Genomic DNA, 15,592 nt, shown 5'->3' on the forward strand with positions numbered 1-15,592 from the left:
TTGCCATACACTAGCCCAGTCAGGTGCTGTGAAAAATTATCCAAACTTGAGTCGATTATAATTCGTTTTTATTATTTTAAGTCAGAGAGTTTTAAAAATAGTAAACCAATTATAAGCACTAAATAATAACTTGTCAGTAAAGCTTCGTAACGCCATTGGATCATCAAGCTCTCAGCGAGACCTCGTAACTTCACCCCGCCTCCATTCACCCACTGGGTAAAGTTACGTCCAGTGGACGTCTTTTTGAAGTCTTTGCAAACGTTGAAAAGACGTCCACTGAGGAGCCAGAATGAAAGTTTTTATGACGTCTGTTTTTGACGTGTTCTGAACGTCCGATATAGACGTTCATGAACCTCCATACAAGGTTAAAAACTAGTTCAAATGTGGTCAAGTGGACATATTTTTAACATCATTTAAGGTTCATTTAGACTTAATTTATACTGTTTCTGGACCAAATACACACTCTCAGGATGCATTAGATTTAAACTCATGTTTTTTCAAAGTAATTTCCATTTATAATTGCAAAGCAACTCACAGACACTGTCCAAAAATCATGAAAATAAAAGAATCTTCACTGAAACAGTGTTTAATTAAATGATCAAATAACTAATGATTAAGCATTTGGTAAAATCAACGGCAAATCAAAGACAATAAATCTCTCAAGATCTCAGCAGAGGAGGATCAAACATCTCCATAAACAGCATCACCAGCTTCACTCATTAGATTGACTTTATTTCTGTCAGACATCTATAGCTTTTATTGGTAATTACCAGAGTTTTAGATGTTGGTATTTGTTCCATTTGAACTCACCATTGTGGTGGACAGTGTTTGCTTTAGTTGGGATCTTGGTCCTCATGTTTCTTGTGTTTGCTTTTCATTGGCTGTCGTGACTGTGTCTTTGTGAAACACAACTGTTGTGGCAAAGGAAGTCAAAATGAAGCAAGATCTGATGTTATTAGCTTTTTTTTTGATAATAGTAAAATCATCACAAATTGAGCATCTGATGCAAACCTTGTGAAGCTGCACCAAGAGCATTGAAATGATTGCTAATTGTGAAGATGGACAAAATGCATGTGCATGAGATATTTTGAGAAAAGCATCACGTGGTCACATACAGAGATCAAGATTTTGCACATGAATCACAACAATGGTGACAATCAAAGCAAACTAAAAAGCTTCATGCTGCAATGAATGATGGGCGGCTTCATAGAACAAACTCATCCTTAATTCCTGAGTTTTTTTTTGTTTTGATTGTCACCGTTGTTGTGATTCATGCGCAATGTCTGTGTGTGACTACATGATGAGTTTGCTCAATTTTTGTGTACATGCTTTTCATCCGTAAATGTATACATAAGTTGAAACGCAACATGAGAGATTAATTTTGTTATGATTTTGTCATCGTTAACAGGAAAATGTTAACACTTGATTTCAGTTTTCTTTGCCACAACAATCGTGCTTTTACGAACACACTGTTACAGGGGCCTAAAAAAAGCTAACACGAGAAGTACGAGGACCAAGATCCCAACTAAAGCAAACACTGTCCACCACAATGGTGAGTTCAAATGAAAAACATCAACATCTAAAACTCTGGTAATTATCAATAAAAGCTATAGATGTCTGACAGAAATAAAGTCAATCTAATGAGTGAAGCTGGTGATGCTGTTTGTGGAGATGTTTGATCCTCCTCTGCTGAGATCTTGAGAGATTTATTGTCTTTGATTTGCAGTTGATTTTACCAAATGCTTAATCATTAGTTATTTGATCATTTAATTCAACACTGTTTCATTGAAGTTGATTTTTGGACAAACACAATGTCTGTGAGTTGCTTTGCAATTACAAATTGCATTGAAATAACATGAGTTTAAATCTAATGCATACTGAGAGTGTGTATTTGGTCCAGAAACAGTATAAATTGTGTCTAAATGAACTTTAAATGATGTTAAAAAAATGTCCACTAACCACATTTGAACTAGTTTTTAACCTTGTATGGAGGTTCATGAACGTCTATATCGGACGCTCAGAACACGTCAAAAAAAGACGTCATAAAAACTTTCATTCTGGCTCCTCAGTGGACGTCTTTTCAACGTCTGCAAAGACTTCAAAAAGACGTCCACTCTACGTAACTTTGCCCAGTGGGCAGATTGACGCGCCGCGCACAGCCTGGAGACAGATCTCTGCTTTTTCGTAATGCAAGGGTAAATAAATAATTGATGTTTGAATAGTACAGCGTTTTCTTTACTCAAACACTATGTCTGTAAAGGATAATGTTTTTGTGTGTTTGAAGAGTGGAGAAGAATTAGTTATTTGCCTTCTATATACTTGTGTAGCTACGTTTTAAATATCCTGTGCATAAGCGCTTAATTTGAGATTTTGGCCAAGTGTATTAAACAACAAGAAAAAACTAAGCGCCCATATAGCTACAATCAAAGTTATATAACCTGTAAAAGTTGATGAAAGCATATAATGCAATGCACTTGCTACTTCAGATAACAGTTACAGCCGTTCTAATGACAGACAAAACACTCCATCTCCGTCATTCTCTGGTCAAAAACATTGTTAACTCCATTTGAGCTTGATTTTCATATAAAGTTATGTGCAAGTGTCTGATACAATACCAATGCTAACGACGCAGTGTTGTTTAATTATTGAATTTTGTGCACTTTTTTTTTCTCCCTCCCATACCTGTTTTGAGTTGATTAGCTGATTGGCATGTCACCATATTCTAATTTGTTGAGATAGTGAATTGGTGGGTTTTTGTTGAATGTGAGCCAAAATCATCACAATTAAAAGAACCAACGACTTCAGTCTGTGTGCACTGAATTTATTTAATACAGGAGTTTCACAATTTGAGTTGAATTACTGAAATAAATGAACTTTTCCATGACATTCTAATTTATTGAGATGCACCTGTATTGGCATTGAAGCAGTTAAATTACATCGATGAGAGTATATACCTCGATTTTGATATTCACCCTTTTCTTTAATTATTATAAAGATTTAGATGGTGAGATTGACCACATATTATATTATACTTTCAATTTTTTTGTTTTGGATGTATTTTTTGCATTTTGGTATTTTCTTTGGTTTGATTTTGAATATTTTACAGTCAGGTATTTCGTAGAGTGTATTTGGTGCTTGTAATTTATAGCTGTTCTCACTTTTATGTGATTTTGCTTTTTGCCCTTGAAGGAGTGGATGCCGAGCTGTCATATCGTTCATATTGATATTAATTATATTATTATATTATTTCTTGTTTGACTATTAATCAAGTTATGGCAAGAGTGAAATGTGTAACCTTATGTGCGCTTATGAGATATTAAAGAATCCTGCTTTATGCTGTACTTCTACTCTCTAAAATGATGACTTCATAGTGTGTGTGTAACGAAGGCAAGGCAGCCTTGAAGTTCTGATAAGTGCTCTGTGTGTATGTGTGTGTGCTGGTAGCTCTCTCTCTGTGTGTTAGAAGACTGTCTCTGTCAGCTGCCACCTTCCTGACCAAAAATAGGTTTCCGGAAGACACCTATCTTGTATGATCCTGAGCTGACGTCTGCCCAATCTGACGGAGATATGTTTGAAGCGTTTACGTCCATATGTGGAGATTGTCTAAGTTTATCTAGGTTTTAGAACCTATCAGAATTTTGATGACTTATGCATTGACGCAATTAGCAACCTCTGTTAGGGTATAATTGCTGGTGTTTTTGAATTGTACGCAGAGCGGCCTATGAACTCGATTGTGAGTCTTGAAGCTGACTTCTGCTGATGAAACGGCAAACTATCTTCAGTAGAATCTCTTGACTTCTGGTCTTCATTCAACACACCTGGTCCAAGGGTCTTTACTGTAAATTCCCCTACACCCTTTTCTTACATGATTTGTTGATTGCCCTGCCCTGCCCTGCTTTTCTTTTCTTTTTTCTTTTTTTGTGGTCATGTGGGCAATCATGTGATGTAGTGTTGTGTATACAGGTGCTGGTCATATAATTAGAATATCATCAAAAAGTTGATTTATTTCGCTAATTCCATTCAAAAAGTGAAACTTGTATATTATATTCATTCACTACATGCAGACTGATATATTTCAAATGTTTATTTCTTTTAATTTTGATGATTAGAGCTTACAGCTCATGAAAGTCAAAAATCAGTATCTCAAAATATTAGAATATTTACATTTGAGTTTCAATAAATGACCATCCCTACAGTATAAATTCTGGGTATCTCTTGTTCTTTGAAACCACAATAATGGGGAAGACTGCTGATTTGGCAATGATCCAGAAGACGGACATTGACACCCTCCACAAAGAGGGTAAGTCACAGAAGGTCATTACTGAAAGGTGTGGCTGTTTACAGAGTGCTGTATCAAAGCATATTAAATGCAAAGTTGACTGGAAGGAAGAATTTGGGTAGGAAAAGGTGCACAAGCAACAGAGATGACCGCAAGCTTGAGAATACAGTCAAGCAAAGCCAATTCAAACACTTGGGAGAGCTTCACAAGGAGAGAACTGAAGCTGGAGTCAGTGCATCAAGAGTCACCACGCTCAGACGTCTTCAGGAAAAGGGCTACCAAGCCACTTCTGAACCAGAGACAACGTCAGAAGCATCTTAACTGGGCTGTTGCTCAGTGGTCCAAAGTCCTCTTTTCAGATGAAAGTAAATTTTACATTTCATTTGGAAATCAAGGTCCCAGAGTCTGAAGGAAGAGTGGAGAGGCACAGAATCCATGTTGCTTGAAGTCCAGTGTGAAGTTTCCACAGTCAGTGATGATTTGGGCTGCCATGTCATCTGCTGGTGTTGGTCCACTGTGTTTTCTGAAGTCCACAGTCAACGCAGCCATCTACCAGGACATTTTAGAGCACTTCATGCTTCCTTCTGTTGACAAGCTTTATGGAGATGTTGATTTCATTTTCCAGCAGGACTTGGCACCTGCCCACACTGCCAGAGGTACCAAAAGCTGGTTCAATGACCATAGTGTTACTGTGCTTGATTGAACTCGCCTGACCTGAACCCCATAGAGAATCTATGAGGAAGATGAGAGACACCAGACCCAACAATGCAGATGAGCTGAAGGCCACTATCAGAGCAACCTGGGCTCTCATAACACCTGAGCAGTGCCACAGACTGATCGACTCCATGCCACGCCGCATTGCTGCAGTAATTCAGGCAAAAGGAGCCCCAACTAAGTATTGAGTGCTGTACATGCTCAAACTTTTCATTTTCATACTTTTCAGTTGGCCAAGATTTCTAAAAATCCTTTCTTTGTATTGGTCTTAAGTAATATTCTAATATTTTGAGATTTTTGACTTTCATGAGCTGTAAGCTCTAATCATCAAAATTAAAAGAAATAAACATTTGAAATATATCAGTCTGTGTGTAATGAATGAATATAATATACAAGTTTCACTTTTTGAATGGAATTAGTGAAATAAATCAACTTTTTGATGATATTCTAATTATATGACCAGCACCTATATAAGGGCGTTGTCATGGATGTTCATTGTGTGATGAAGAGTGTTTAAGCTCGAAACGTCACCTGCGGTGAGAACATAATTAAATATTTATTTAGCTGTGGTGTGCCTACTTTGATGTTTTCATTCTTATTCTTGTGTGGTGGAGCACCCACATTGAGCTTTTTTTGGCCTAATTTATGTGCGCTCTTGGACTGTTTTTTGTTCCATCTGACAGTTCAAATTAAAATGTGAATTTTTCAACGGTAGGAATTTTTTGCAGCTGATGTTCAGGTAAATGTAAATGTCCATCTGTCAAGTAAAATTAAAATGTATAACTCTGCAAATCCATTAAAATAGTATACAAGTGCAAACAACTAATGAACTGTGCTTTTTATTTCCACGTTGTTTTTTTATGATGCATTCAGTAAATCTAAATTTTAACACGAGCAGTGATGCATGTGTAATAACAATAGTTCTGATCTGCTGTCTTAACATTATATACATATAATATAATTTATTGCTAATCATAATATGGTTAGTTTCTATTAATATCAAAGGCTGTATGCTTGATAGCTCTGCCTGACACATTGTGTATCGGGGGTCTCTGCTCCATGTCGCTGTCGCGTAAGTGTTCCTTACCCTGAAAAACATTGAAGATCCCTGATCTAAACTGTGCTGACTTCTGCATACCTGCCATCTGATTGGCTTTTCTTTTCTTTTCTTTTTTTTTTTTTTTTTGACAAAAAAGAATGAACACGAATAAAGAAACCAAGACATTCTATACATCTGTAACAGAAAGAGCAATTTGTACAAACAAATCAGAAAATATTATTTATTCAAACTTTAAAGACACAGAATTAGCCTACAAGAAATGCCTGCAACATCTTCAATAAAGAGTGGACCAAATAATCAATAAATCAATGAATAAGAAAATGTGCAGGTGTAACCAATCTCGTTCATAACTATTTTTGTTTTGGCAAAATGATGGCTAATTCCTATGAATTCAAAAATTGAAAGTAAAAATTAAACTCCTATAAACTCATTCATAACTTTCCAAACTGAGTTATTATTATTATTATTATTATTATTATTATTATTATTATTATCAGAGGCAGACAACTCCATTACTTGGACTCCATTATGGAGTCAAATATTACTCCATAACAAGTGAAAGTTGTAAAGATGGATGTTTACTTAAGTAAAAGTACAGAAGTACTTGCATTTAAAAGTACTTAAACAGTAAATTTCATTTTTTCATGTCAACACATTGTTTTATTATTGCTGTATGTAATACTTGCAATGCCTTATGCCTCTGAAGCAACTTACAATACATCACACCTACTGAATACACTGATTGGCTTGTATATCTTTGGAGTGAAAAGCTTTTAGAATGTTAAAAACTTATAGAAATGAAACAAGTGAGTTGACAAACAAAACAATTTTATTTAACACCCCCACAAAAGCAGCATGGTAGTGATCTCACACAGCTCTGGCAGCGTGCACACATCTACGTGCACCATTCATCCACATTTAAACTGAGTGGACAGTGAAATTGCTGTAAATACAGACTGAAAAACAAAAAATCAAGCCTGCTTTAAAACCCATCAACACAACTGTAGCTGTATAACTTTACAATTACAACACTGCTTTAACAAAAAAAGCAAAACAGCAAGATTTATGACATAATCGCTCTGATGTCAAACACAGTGTGGTCTGTGCAGTGCTGCTTCAAGTCAAACACATACTGTGTTTTGTTAGGAGACGCACAGCAGTCTGTGGCTTTATAGGTAATATTTTCATTTACACAATTTTGCAAAATCAATACAATATTGTGTCTAATATATACCAGATTAACTTCTTATTATTGAGTTGTTGTTGTAAATAAATATCACATTTGCAACTGGTGAGTCACTTCAGGTAACCCTAGAAGAGTGATTAAAAGCTGCCAAAACTGAAGAAAAAAAAAAAAAAAACTTACTTTCAAAGCTGCTACATATTAATGACTTTCTACTTCGAGGACCTTAAATGTAGTGGAGTAAAAAGTATGATATTTGTCTTTCAAATGTAGTGCAGTTAAAGTCATGAGTTTCCAGAAAAAGCGTCTGCTAAATGACTAAATGTTAATGTAAGTAAAGTACAGATACTCCAAAAGTGTGATTAAGTACAATACCCAAGTAAATGTACTTCATTGTTGTGCACCTCTGATTATTATTATAGATCGTCTGCTGACCAGACATGAGTCACAGACTCGAAGCTTCCGGATGTTTGTGCTTCAAGCTGCCCAAAACAACAGCTGTATGAAACACTGCACACGCCCTTCACTGATGTTCATTACATTATATTGACTTTCAAACTGTTTCTGAAACACACAGATTACGATTTTAATCTTTTATCAACATTTCAACTTAAACAAGGCATTAGATTTACACGCGGCTTTGTTCCGTAGCTGATGCTCGCCTTGAGTTTGATCTGACCGGGGCAAAACAAACATTTCCTCGCCGCGTATTTTAGTCTCCAAAGAAAGTCAAGAGCCTCTGCTTGGTGTTCGCTTGTTTTTAACTGCGTCAAACTGTTTTACTACTCGAGTTTTGCCCTTCAATGTAGGAGAAGAAAGCACAAACGCGAGGATCTCGCAGAGGCGCGCAGACACAGAGCGGCGGGTTGAGTCTATAAGGTTCTCATGTGTTGTTTAAGAGCGCAGCGCTGCTCGAGCGACACTCATCTTTGAACTCAGTGTCTGATAGACTGTCTGTAAATCCGCTCGTATCAATGGCAGAAACCGCTCCAGCCCCGGCTCCTGCCGCTCCGCCGGCCAAAGCGCCCAAGAAGAAGTCCGCTGCTAAAGCCAAGAAAGCAGGTCCAGGCGTCGGTGAGCTGATCGTCAAAGCCGTGTCCGCGTCCAAGGAGAGGAGCGGCGTGTCCCTCGCCGCGCTGAAGAAAGCTCTCGCCGCCGGCGGCTACGACGTGGAGAAGAAGAACTCCCGCGTCAAGCTCGCCATCAAGAGCCTGGTGACTAAAGGCACCCTGGTGCAGGTCAAAGGGACCGGCGCCTCCGGCTCCTTCAAGCTCAGCAAGACCGAGACCAAGAAGAAACCGGCCAAGAAAGCGGCTCCTAAAGCCAAGAAGCCCGCGGCCAAGAAACCCGCTGCTGCCAAGAAGCCAAAGAGCGCAGCGGCAAAGAAGCCCGCCGCTAAGAAATCACCCAAGAAGGCCAAGAAACCCGCCGCTGCAGCCACTAAGAAGGCGACGAAGAGCCCCAAGAAGGCAAAGAAGCCGGCAGCGCCCAAGAAAGCAGCCAAGAGCCCCAAAAAAGCCAAGACTGCCAAACCCAAGGTGGCCCAGCCTAAAGCTGCAAAGCCTAAAGCAGCAAAGCCTAAAAAGGCAGCTCCCAAGAAGTAAACATTTACTGTTTTATTCCCCAACGGCTCTTTTCAGAGCCACCCACAAACTCTACAGAAAGAGCAAACGTGCAGTTCAGTTCTTAACTTAAATTATTGTAATATGTGTTTACCTCCACTGTGTTTTACATGTTTACTGAATTTAGAAAAGCCACAAAGTTATTCACTTTTATTAATATGAACAGCTTTAATGGATCACCAATCTAAATTTAATTAGGTAAAAAATAATATTGCCTTTTTTTTTTTATAAACTTATTCAACCCCCCAATCACAATTTCTTCAATGTTTTCTGTAATGTGTTTCAATTCGAATGCAGGCTGTGGAGGTGTGGCTTTGGCGGTGGGTGTTGGAGGGAAGTTTAGTGATTGGTTTAAAATCTTAAAGGCTCTAAACCAATGGGCGACTGGCAGGTTCGTTTAAAACCAGTAGAGCGGGTTCGTGGACTTATCATTCTTGCTATACGAACATTGAACAATGAGTGGAAGAGGCAAAACCGGTGGTAAAGCCAGAGCGAAGGCTAAGACTCGCTCCTCCAGAGCAGGGCTGCAGTTCCCCGTCGGTCGTGTTCACAGGCTTCTCCGCAAAGGAAACTACGCCGAGCGCGTCGGTGCCGGTGCTCCGGTTTATCTGGCCGCTGTGCTCGAGTATCTGACGGCTGAGATCCTGGAGTTGGCTGGAAACGCCGCTCGGGACAACAAGAAGACCCGTATCATCCCCCGTCACCTGCAGCTGGCGGTGCGCAACGACGAGGAGCTGAACAAACTCCTGGGCCGAGTGACCATCGCTCAGGGCGGCGTGCTGCCCAACATCCAGGCCGTGCTGCTGCCCAAGAAGACCGAGAAACCCGCCAAAACCAAATAAACCGATTTAAGATCGTTACTGAAACCCAAAGGCTCTTTTAAGAGCCACCCCATTTTATCTATCAGAGAGCGCTTTTCTTGTTAAGTTTGTTTCATCTGTAACAACAGGACATGTTCGTTTTTTTTGTTTTGTTTTTAAAGAAGAAATAATTGTCAACCAAGTACACATGAACTGTTGAGTTTGGGTAACTACAAATGCCACCAATAGCTTAAGACTAAGCAAAAAAGTAAATGAATATTTCACAATGAGTAAATTTACTATGAAACCTGTAAAGAGTGTCCGTGTAGTGTGTGTTTCATGCGTAAACAGACTAAATTCTTGAAAGGGACTTTGCCATAAAAAGTAATAAAGCATTTTGAGCGGGAAACACAAACAGCCTCGTTTACAAATAGAAGCTGCGCAGTCATTGGTTAGCAGTCATGCGCAGACGTCACATATCAGCCAATCACAAGCCTCCGCACCTTTATGACACCATAAGCTCGTGTCCGTATGATGCTATAAAAGCAGGCGAGTATAAGACAGAGCAGTATTTTCTACGTACGCAGAAAGAAGTACATCGCAGCGATGGCAAGAACCAAGCAGACAGCTCGTAAATCCACCGGCGGCAAAGCCCCGAGGAAGCAGCTCGCGACCAAAGCCGCCCGTAAGAGCGCTCCGGCCACCGGCGGCGTCAAGAAGCCTCACCGCTACAGGCCCGGCACCGTGGCTCTGCGAGAGATCCGTCGCTATCAGAAGTCCACCGAGTTGCTGATCCGCAAGCTGCCCTTCCAGCGTCTGGTGCGAGAAATCGCTCAGGACTTCAAGACGGACCTGCGCTTCCAGAGCTCCGCTGTCATGGCCCTGCAGGAGGCCAGCGAGGCTTATTTGGTCGGTCTGTTTGAGGACACCAACCTGTGCGCCATCCACGCCAAGAGAGTCACCATCATGCCCAAAGACATCCAGCTGGCCCGCCGCATCCGTGGAGAGCGCGCTTAAACCCGCCGTTGCATAACCCGCATTAAACCCCAAAGGCTCTTTTAAGAGCCACCAAAATTATACTGAACGAGAGAATTTCCGCTGTAACGTTTAGTAGAAAGTAACACTGCTTTAATCACTTAAAATATTTTGTCAGGTTTTTTTAATTTTTTTTTATTAGTTTATACAATTTTAACTTCCCGTAACTACGAAGAATACACACAGGCAAAACATAGCAATGTTAAACACTACCCAGACAGCAAGCAGTGTCGGCCCGCATGGATCTCAAACAGGCCAGATGTGGGCTGGGTCTGGGCCAAAACTATGTTGCTGTCTGGGTAGCTCTGTTTCGCAATAACACTTCTTAGTAAATGAAAAATAAACTTCTAATATACATGTGTATATTATTCAGCCAGGTGCAACTTCATAACTGTCAAGTTAAAAATTCATAAATTGTCAAAACTACTAATAATTTATCTATAACTCCGTAATTGTATCTTGCTATGTTTACTGTGCAAGTGGAGTTAAAGGACATTTGAAAGCAGGTATGTCTACGTTTCGAAATAAGGTGCATTAAAAGTCAATAAATCCTTGATTAATATGAATATTTGGATTAAAAACATGTCTCCACATACTATTTAATAAAATTCTAGTGCATTTAATCTATTAAATAACAGCAGAGTGAACGAGTTTTTGGATATGGTAATATTAAACTTTTTAGTGAACAAAGTACCATATTTCAGCTATCGTTTTGTTAGGGTGGGTACACAAAATGTTATTATATCCTTGCTTCTAGGAAGTCCTCAATCTATATGCTTTCTAACAGCTTCATGTGGCCGTAAACATTTAATCTTAGCGTGGCTTTAAGCACTATGCATCATTAAACTTTCACTTTCACCACGTAAAGCCAGTAAATGTGGTGTTTACGTGTAATAATCGTAATATGAGTTTACCTTATGGTCCAAACCCAGTCTCTGTGATAAACTCGAGCATCTTCCATCCGAAAACATTCACATACAATTTTTATATATATTATTTATTAACAAAATAAGTCTCTTAGGTACTTTTCAGACAGAGCAAATATTGTTTTTCTTTGTTTGAGATTTCAGGCAGTTTAAAGTAGCATTTCTTACAACAAGCAAGAGATAATGTATAACATTGTAGGCTACACTGGTTTAAAGCAAACTCTGTTACAATGTAAATGCCTGTCTTACTTAAATCTAAACTGGAGTGTCTTCAACAAAGAACACAAGAAGCAGTCTCTGATGCCTTAGTACATTGGAGATGGCAGGAGCAGAGTCCTGTGATTCATCAGACCAGGCAAACATCTTCCATTGCTCCATGATCCAGGCCTGATACTCATGTGCCCATTGTAGACACTTTTGGTGGTGGACAGGGGTCATCGTGGGCACTCTAAGCAGTCTGGCTCCGCAGCCTCACTGTGATGCTCTGTGTGTTCTGACAACTTTCTATCATGGCATCAGGACCTGCGCCAGGCAGCTGCAGGACAGCTTCTTCCCTCAGGCTGCTGAACTGCAACTGATAATGTGCAATACAATCAATCAGACTACACCGTGTCATATGCTGTGTGTACTGTGAATATTTCTGTGCTACTGCCCTACCATCAATCTCTTTGTGTAATATGTATTGCTATATACATATATCATACAGCACATCCTGATTTTGCTGAGTTAGATGTGTTCCTAGGTCAACATATTATTCTGGAACAACATTTTAATCCAAACATTTTGACCATCTCCCTAAACCTAACCTTAACCATGAGTAATCCTTAAAATCAGAGGAAATGATAGATAAATGACACTGATGTACAAGTGCCAAACACTGATTGTAATCCTAAACTTCACAAAAACTGTAAACTGGTTCTTCAAATCTGATGGGTTAATCACAATGTTGTTCCAGGGTCAGCAAAGATGTTGATCCAGGAACATGTCGCACTTGGTAAAATCAGGTTCTGCATATCAGCATATCATACATGTAGTATACTCTTTGTTTCTGCTGTCAGCACTTAGTATATTGTTTCTCATCATATTGCGTTAAGTATGTAAAGTAATTATATACATTGCTATGTCCCCACACACCCCTAAACTTTTCACACATCATTTACTTATGTTGTTTTGTTGTTGTCCATCATATAAACAGCCACTCAAATAACTTTAATTTATTTTTATTTATTTTTTTATAAATTATTGATATCATCTAATTGTTTTAATGAGGTGCTGGGCTAAATATGGGATAGAGACTATGTACTATATGTATTAAATTAAACTTCAAAGTATTTTATTGGCATGATTGTTTTTTACTAACCTTTAAACTTTTTTTTTTTTAATGGTCAAAGAAACAGTACAGAAACATGCACAAATGTAATGCATAAAAATAAATAAAATATAATATGATGATGATGATGATGATGATGATGATATGAAAGCCAACGCGTACGCCAAATGCATACATGTAAATACTATGTAGATATGATCTTATAAATCTTCTTTGTCAAATTAACCTTTTGAAACATGAATTTTCATACGAGAAACAGACATTGTTAGATCAAGGTTAGGGGTTATAAACCATATTATTTCCTGCTCTAACTAGCGGGGGTGGGGGCGCGCGCCATGTGACGTGGGGTGGGTTTCAGTTAGGTCCTGTAAGCAAATGTAAAAGGCCTCCCTGGAGCACGTAGCTTCACACATTCACCTTCATTGTTTATAAGAATCATTTAGACATGTCTGGAAGAGGTAAAGGCGGTAAAGGACTCGGGAAAGGAGGCGCTAAGCGGCACCGTAAAGTGCTGCGGGATAACATCCAGGGCATCACCAAACCCGCCATCCGTCGTCTCGCTCGCCGCGGCGGAGTCAAGCGTATCTCCGGTCTGATCTACGAGGAGACCCGCGGTGTGCTGAAGGTGTTCCTGGAGAACGTGATCCGCGATGCCGTTACCTACACCGAGCACGCCAAGAGAAAGACCGTCACCGCCATGGACGTCGTGTACGCGCTGAAACGACAGGGACGCACTCTGTACGGCTTCGGAGGATAAACATGTCCGTGTTAACCATAGAAACCCAACGGCTCTTTTAAGAGCCACCCATATCTTCAAAAAGAGTACGTTTTTGACATGTAAAAACCGTTGTAAAAATACGACCCACCAAGTTGTTTTGGGTTTATGAGAGCTCTGGATGTATGGCGATATATACAGATGATTCTTAACTTTCACAAACAGTATTATGCTTTCAAAATAATACAACAAAACTGGTTTCAGGACTGTTGGTTGCTAGGGACATTTTCTCCGGTTGTTTTTATACAGTCTACGGGTATAATCTCACTTATACCCGTATATATAAGTCTCACTTCAGATAATTTTTTATATTAAAATCAATCCGGAGGGCTTTATTTTGATACTGAAGTCCGATCTTAAGATATTTGTCCACGTTATCTTCATTTTGTGTAAAATAACGGAATTTCAATATTTAAGTTAATTATTGCCATGATTGTGTCACAGGCAGAGGCCGCATGAGCGGGAAAGTCGGACAAAGAAGCGCGTGGGGGAGGGGGATAATATTTAAATTTCCAAGCCTACGATTGGCTGCTGTGTGTGTCCAGCGGCCCTATTTTGACCAATGAAATAGGTTTCCTTCAGTCATTGCACGAACCGAGCAATCAGAGGAACACGATCAGACCTTCAAGATTAGCATGAGCTTTCAATAAATAGCCAGTAAGCGCGAGAAAAAAAAACTGTTGTGTTGTGTTATAGTCTGTGAGAGCTAACATGCCTGAACCAGCGAAGTCTGCTCCTAAGAAGGGCTCCAAGAAGGCCGTCACTAAGACCGCCGCTAAAGGAGGAAAGAAGCGCAGAAAGACCAGGAAGGAGAGCTACGCTATCTACGTGTACAAAGTGCTGAAGCAGGTTCATCCTGACACCGGGATCTCTTCTAAGGCGATGGGGATCATGAACTCTTTCGTCAACGACATCTTCGAGCGCATCGCCGGTGAATCGTCTCGTCTCGCTCACTACAACAAGCGCTCCACCATCACATCGAGGGAGATCCAGACCGCCGTGCGTCTGCTGCTGCCCGGAGAGCTGGCCAAACACGCCGTGTCTGAGGGCACCAAGGCCGTCACCAAGTACACCAGCTCCAAGTAGAGCTCCGCTCCAGTCCCCGAGACTCAAAGGCTCTTTTAAGAGCCACCCATCATATCATCTAAAGAGTCTATGTAGTGTCTTAGTTGTAAAAAAGAAAAAATCAATGGTTTACTGGTTGCAATGAGGATTGTGTTGGTTTTTGTTTTTTAAGGGTCTGCCATTGGCTTTTGTTTCTTTCGAGAAACCACAGTAGGCAAAAACTAAATTAACTTTAACACAAACCTTGTGTATGGCATATGTTTGTTTACTGCAGTTGTTAAAGCAATGCATGTCAAGGGTTCATGAACCAGAAATATTTGACTGAAGAGATTATTTTCAGTGGGTTAAATTTGGGGCCCCTTGGTGTAGAACTAGTGTTTCAGAGTCCTAAAAGTTGCCTAGAAGGTTTTTTTCAGGTTGGGAGCCATATAGGATTATCTATGTTTGTATATGACAGACTGGGTTCACCCAATATCACGTTCAATATGAATAATACAAGAAGACAGAAATGCATGTTTGAAATCAGAATGCAGAGCAGTATGCAAAGGATGTCATGATAGTAAACCAGTTATCTGTCCTGAAAAACTAGTCTTTAAATGTTCATGGTATATACAGTATGTATACTATATAGCTAATACAAACCTACAATGATCTTTCAAGGACTAAAACAAATATAGGATTCACCTGAGAATACATAGACTATTATGCATTAATATTAACACATTAAACTGAACACATTATATGACTGAATACATGACACAAATACATTAAGTGTGTTGATTTTTTCTGTTAACAAAAAACAA

The 15,592-nt window shown here is 39.4% G+C and overlaps 5 protein-coding genes across 5 annotated transcripts; all 5 read left to right on the top strand.

Moving 5' to 3' along the window:
* Window positions 1-7,242: 7,242 nt before the first annotated feature.
* Window positions 7,243-8,988, top strand: LOC131534330 (histone H1-like). The gene has a single exon (XM_058767163.1). It carries the CDS (start codon window positions 8,211-8,213, stop codon window positions 8,838-8,840), a length of 630 nt encoding a protein of 209 aa, XP_058623146.1. The 5' UTR covers window positions 7,243-8,210; the 3' UTR covers window positions 8,841-8,988.
* Window positions 8,989-9,283: 295 nt separating this feature from the next.
* LOC131534351 (histone H2A-like) lies at window positions 9,284-9,899 on the top strand. The gene has a single exon (XM_058767183.1). It carries the CDS (start codon window positions 9,314-9,316, stop codon window positions 9,698-9,700), a length of 387 nt encoding a protein of 128 aa, XP_058623166.1. The 5' UTR covers window positions 9,284-9,313; the 3' UTR covers window positions 9,701-9,899.
* Window positions 9,900-10,247: 348 nt separating this feature from the next.
* LOC131534343 (histone H3) lies at window positions 10,248-12,965 on the top strand. The gene has a single exon (XM_058767176.1). The coding sequence runs from the start codon at window positions 10,265-10,267 to the stop codon at window positions 10,673-10,675; it is 411 nt and encodes a 136-aa protein (XP_058623159.1). The 5' UTR covers window positions 10,248-10,264; the 3' UTR covers window positions 10,676-12,965.
* A 304-nt stretch (window positions 12,966-13,269) lies between these two features.
* Window positions 13,270-13,953, top strand: si:dkey-108k21.18 (histone H4). Its single transcript, XM_058767206.1, has one exon. It carries the CDS (start codon window positions 13,395-13,397, stop codon window positions 13,704-13,706), a length of 312 nt encoding a protein of 103 aa, XP_058623189.1. The 5' UTR covers window positions 13,270-13,394; the 3' UTR covers window positions 13,707-13,953.
* Window positions 13,954-14,250: 297 nt separating this feature from the next.
* zgc:114046 (histone H2B 1/2) lies at window positions 14,251-14,927 on the top strand. Its single transcript, XM_058767190.1, has one exon. It carries the CDS (start codon window positions 14,436-14,438, stop codon window positions 14,808-14,810), a length of 375 nt encoding a protein of 124 aa, XP_058623173.1. The 5' UTR covers window positions 14,251-14,435; the 3' UTR covers window positions 14,811-14,927.
* Window positions 14,928-15,592: the final 665 nt, after the last annotated feature.

Source organism: Onychostoma macrolepis, chromosome 25 (assembly GCF_012432095.1).
Source record: "Onychostoma macrolepis isolate SWU-2019 chromosome 25, ASM1243209v1, whole genome shotgun sequence".
In the NCBI taxonomy this organism is placed as follows: domain Eukaryota; kingdom Metazoa; phylum Chordata; class Actinopteri; order Cypriniformes; family Cyprinidae; genus Onychostoma; species Onychostoma macrolepis.

What these genes read in the sequence shown, in the direction of transcription:
- LOC131534343 (XM_058767176.1), top strand. Translation starts at nt 10,265, where the DNA reads ATGGCAAGAACCAAGCAGACAGCTCGTAAATCCACCGGCGGCAAAGCC.
- LOC131534330 (XM_058767163.1), top strand. Translation starts at nt 8,211, where the DNA reads ATGGCAGAAACCGCTCCAGCCCCGGCTCCTGCCGCTCCGCCGGCCAAA.
- zgc:114046 (XM_058767190.1), top strand. Translation starts at nt 14,436, where the DNA reads ATGCCTGAACCAGCGAAGTCTGCTCCTAAGAAGGGCTCCAAGAAGGCC.
- si:dkey-108k21.18 (XM_058767206.1), top strand. Translation starts at nt 13,395, where the DNA reads ATGTCTGGAAGAGGTAAAGGCGGTAAAGGACTCGGGAAAGGAGGCGCT.
- LOC131534351 (XM_058767183.1), top strand. Translation starts at nt 9,314, where the DNA reads ATGAGTGGAAGAGGCAAAACCGGTGGTAAAGCCAGAGCGAAGGCTAAG.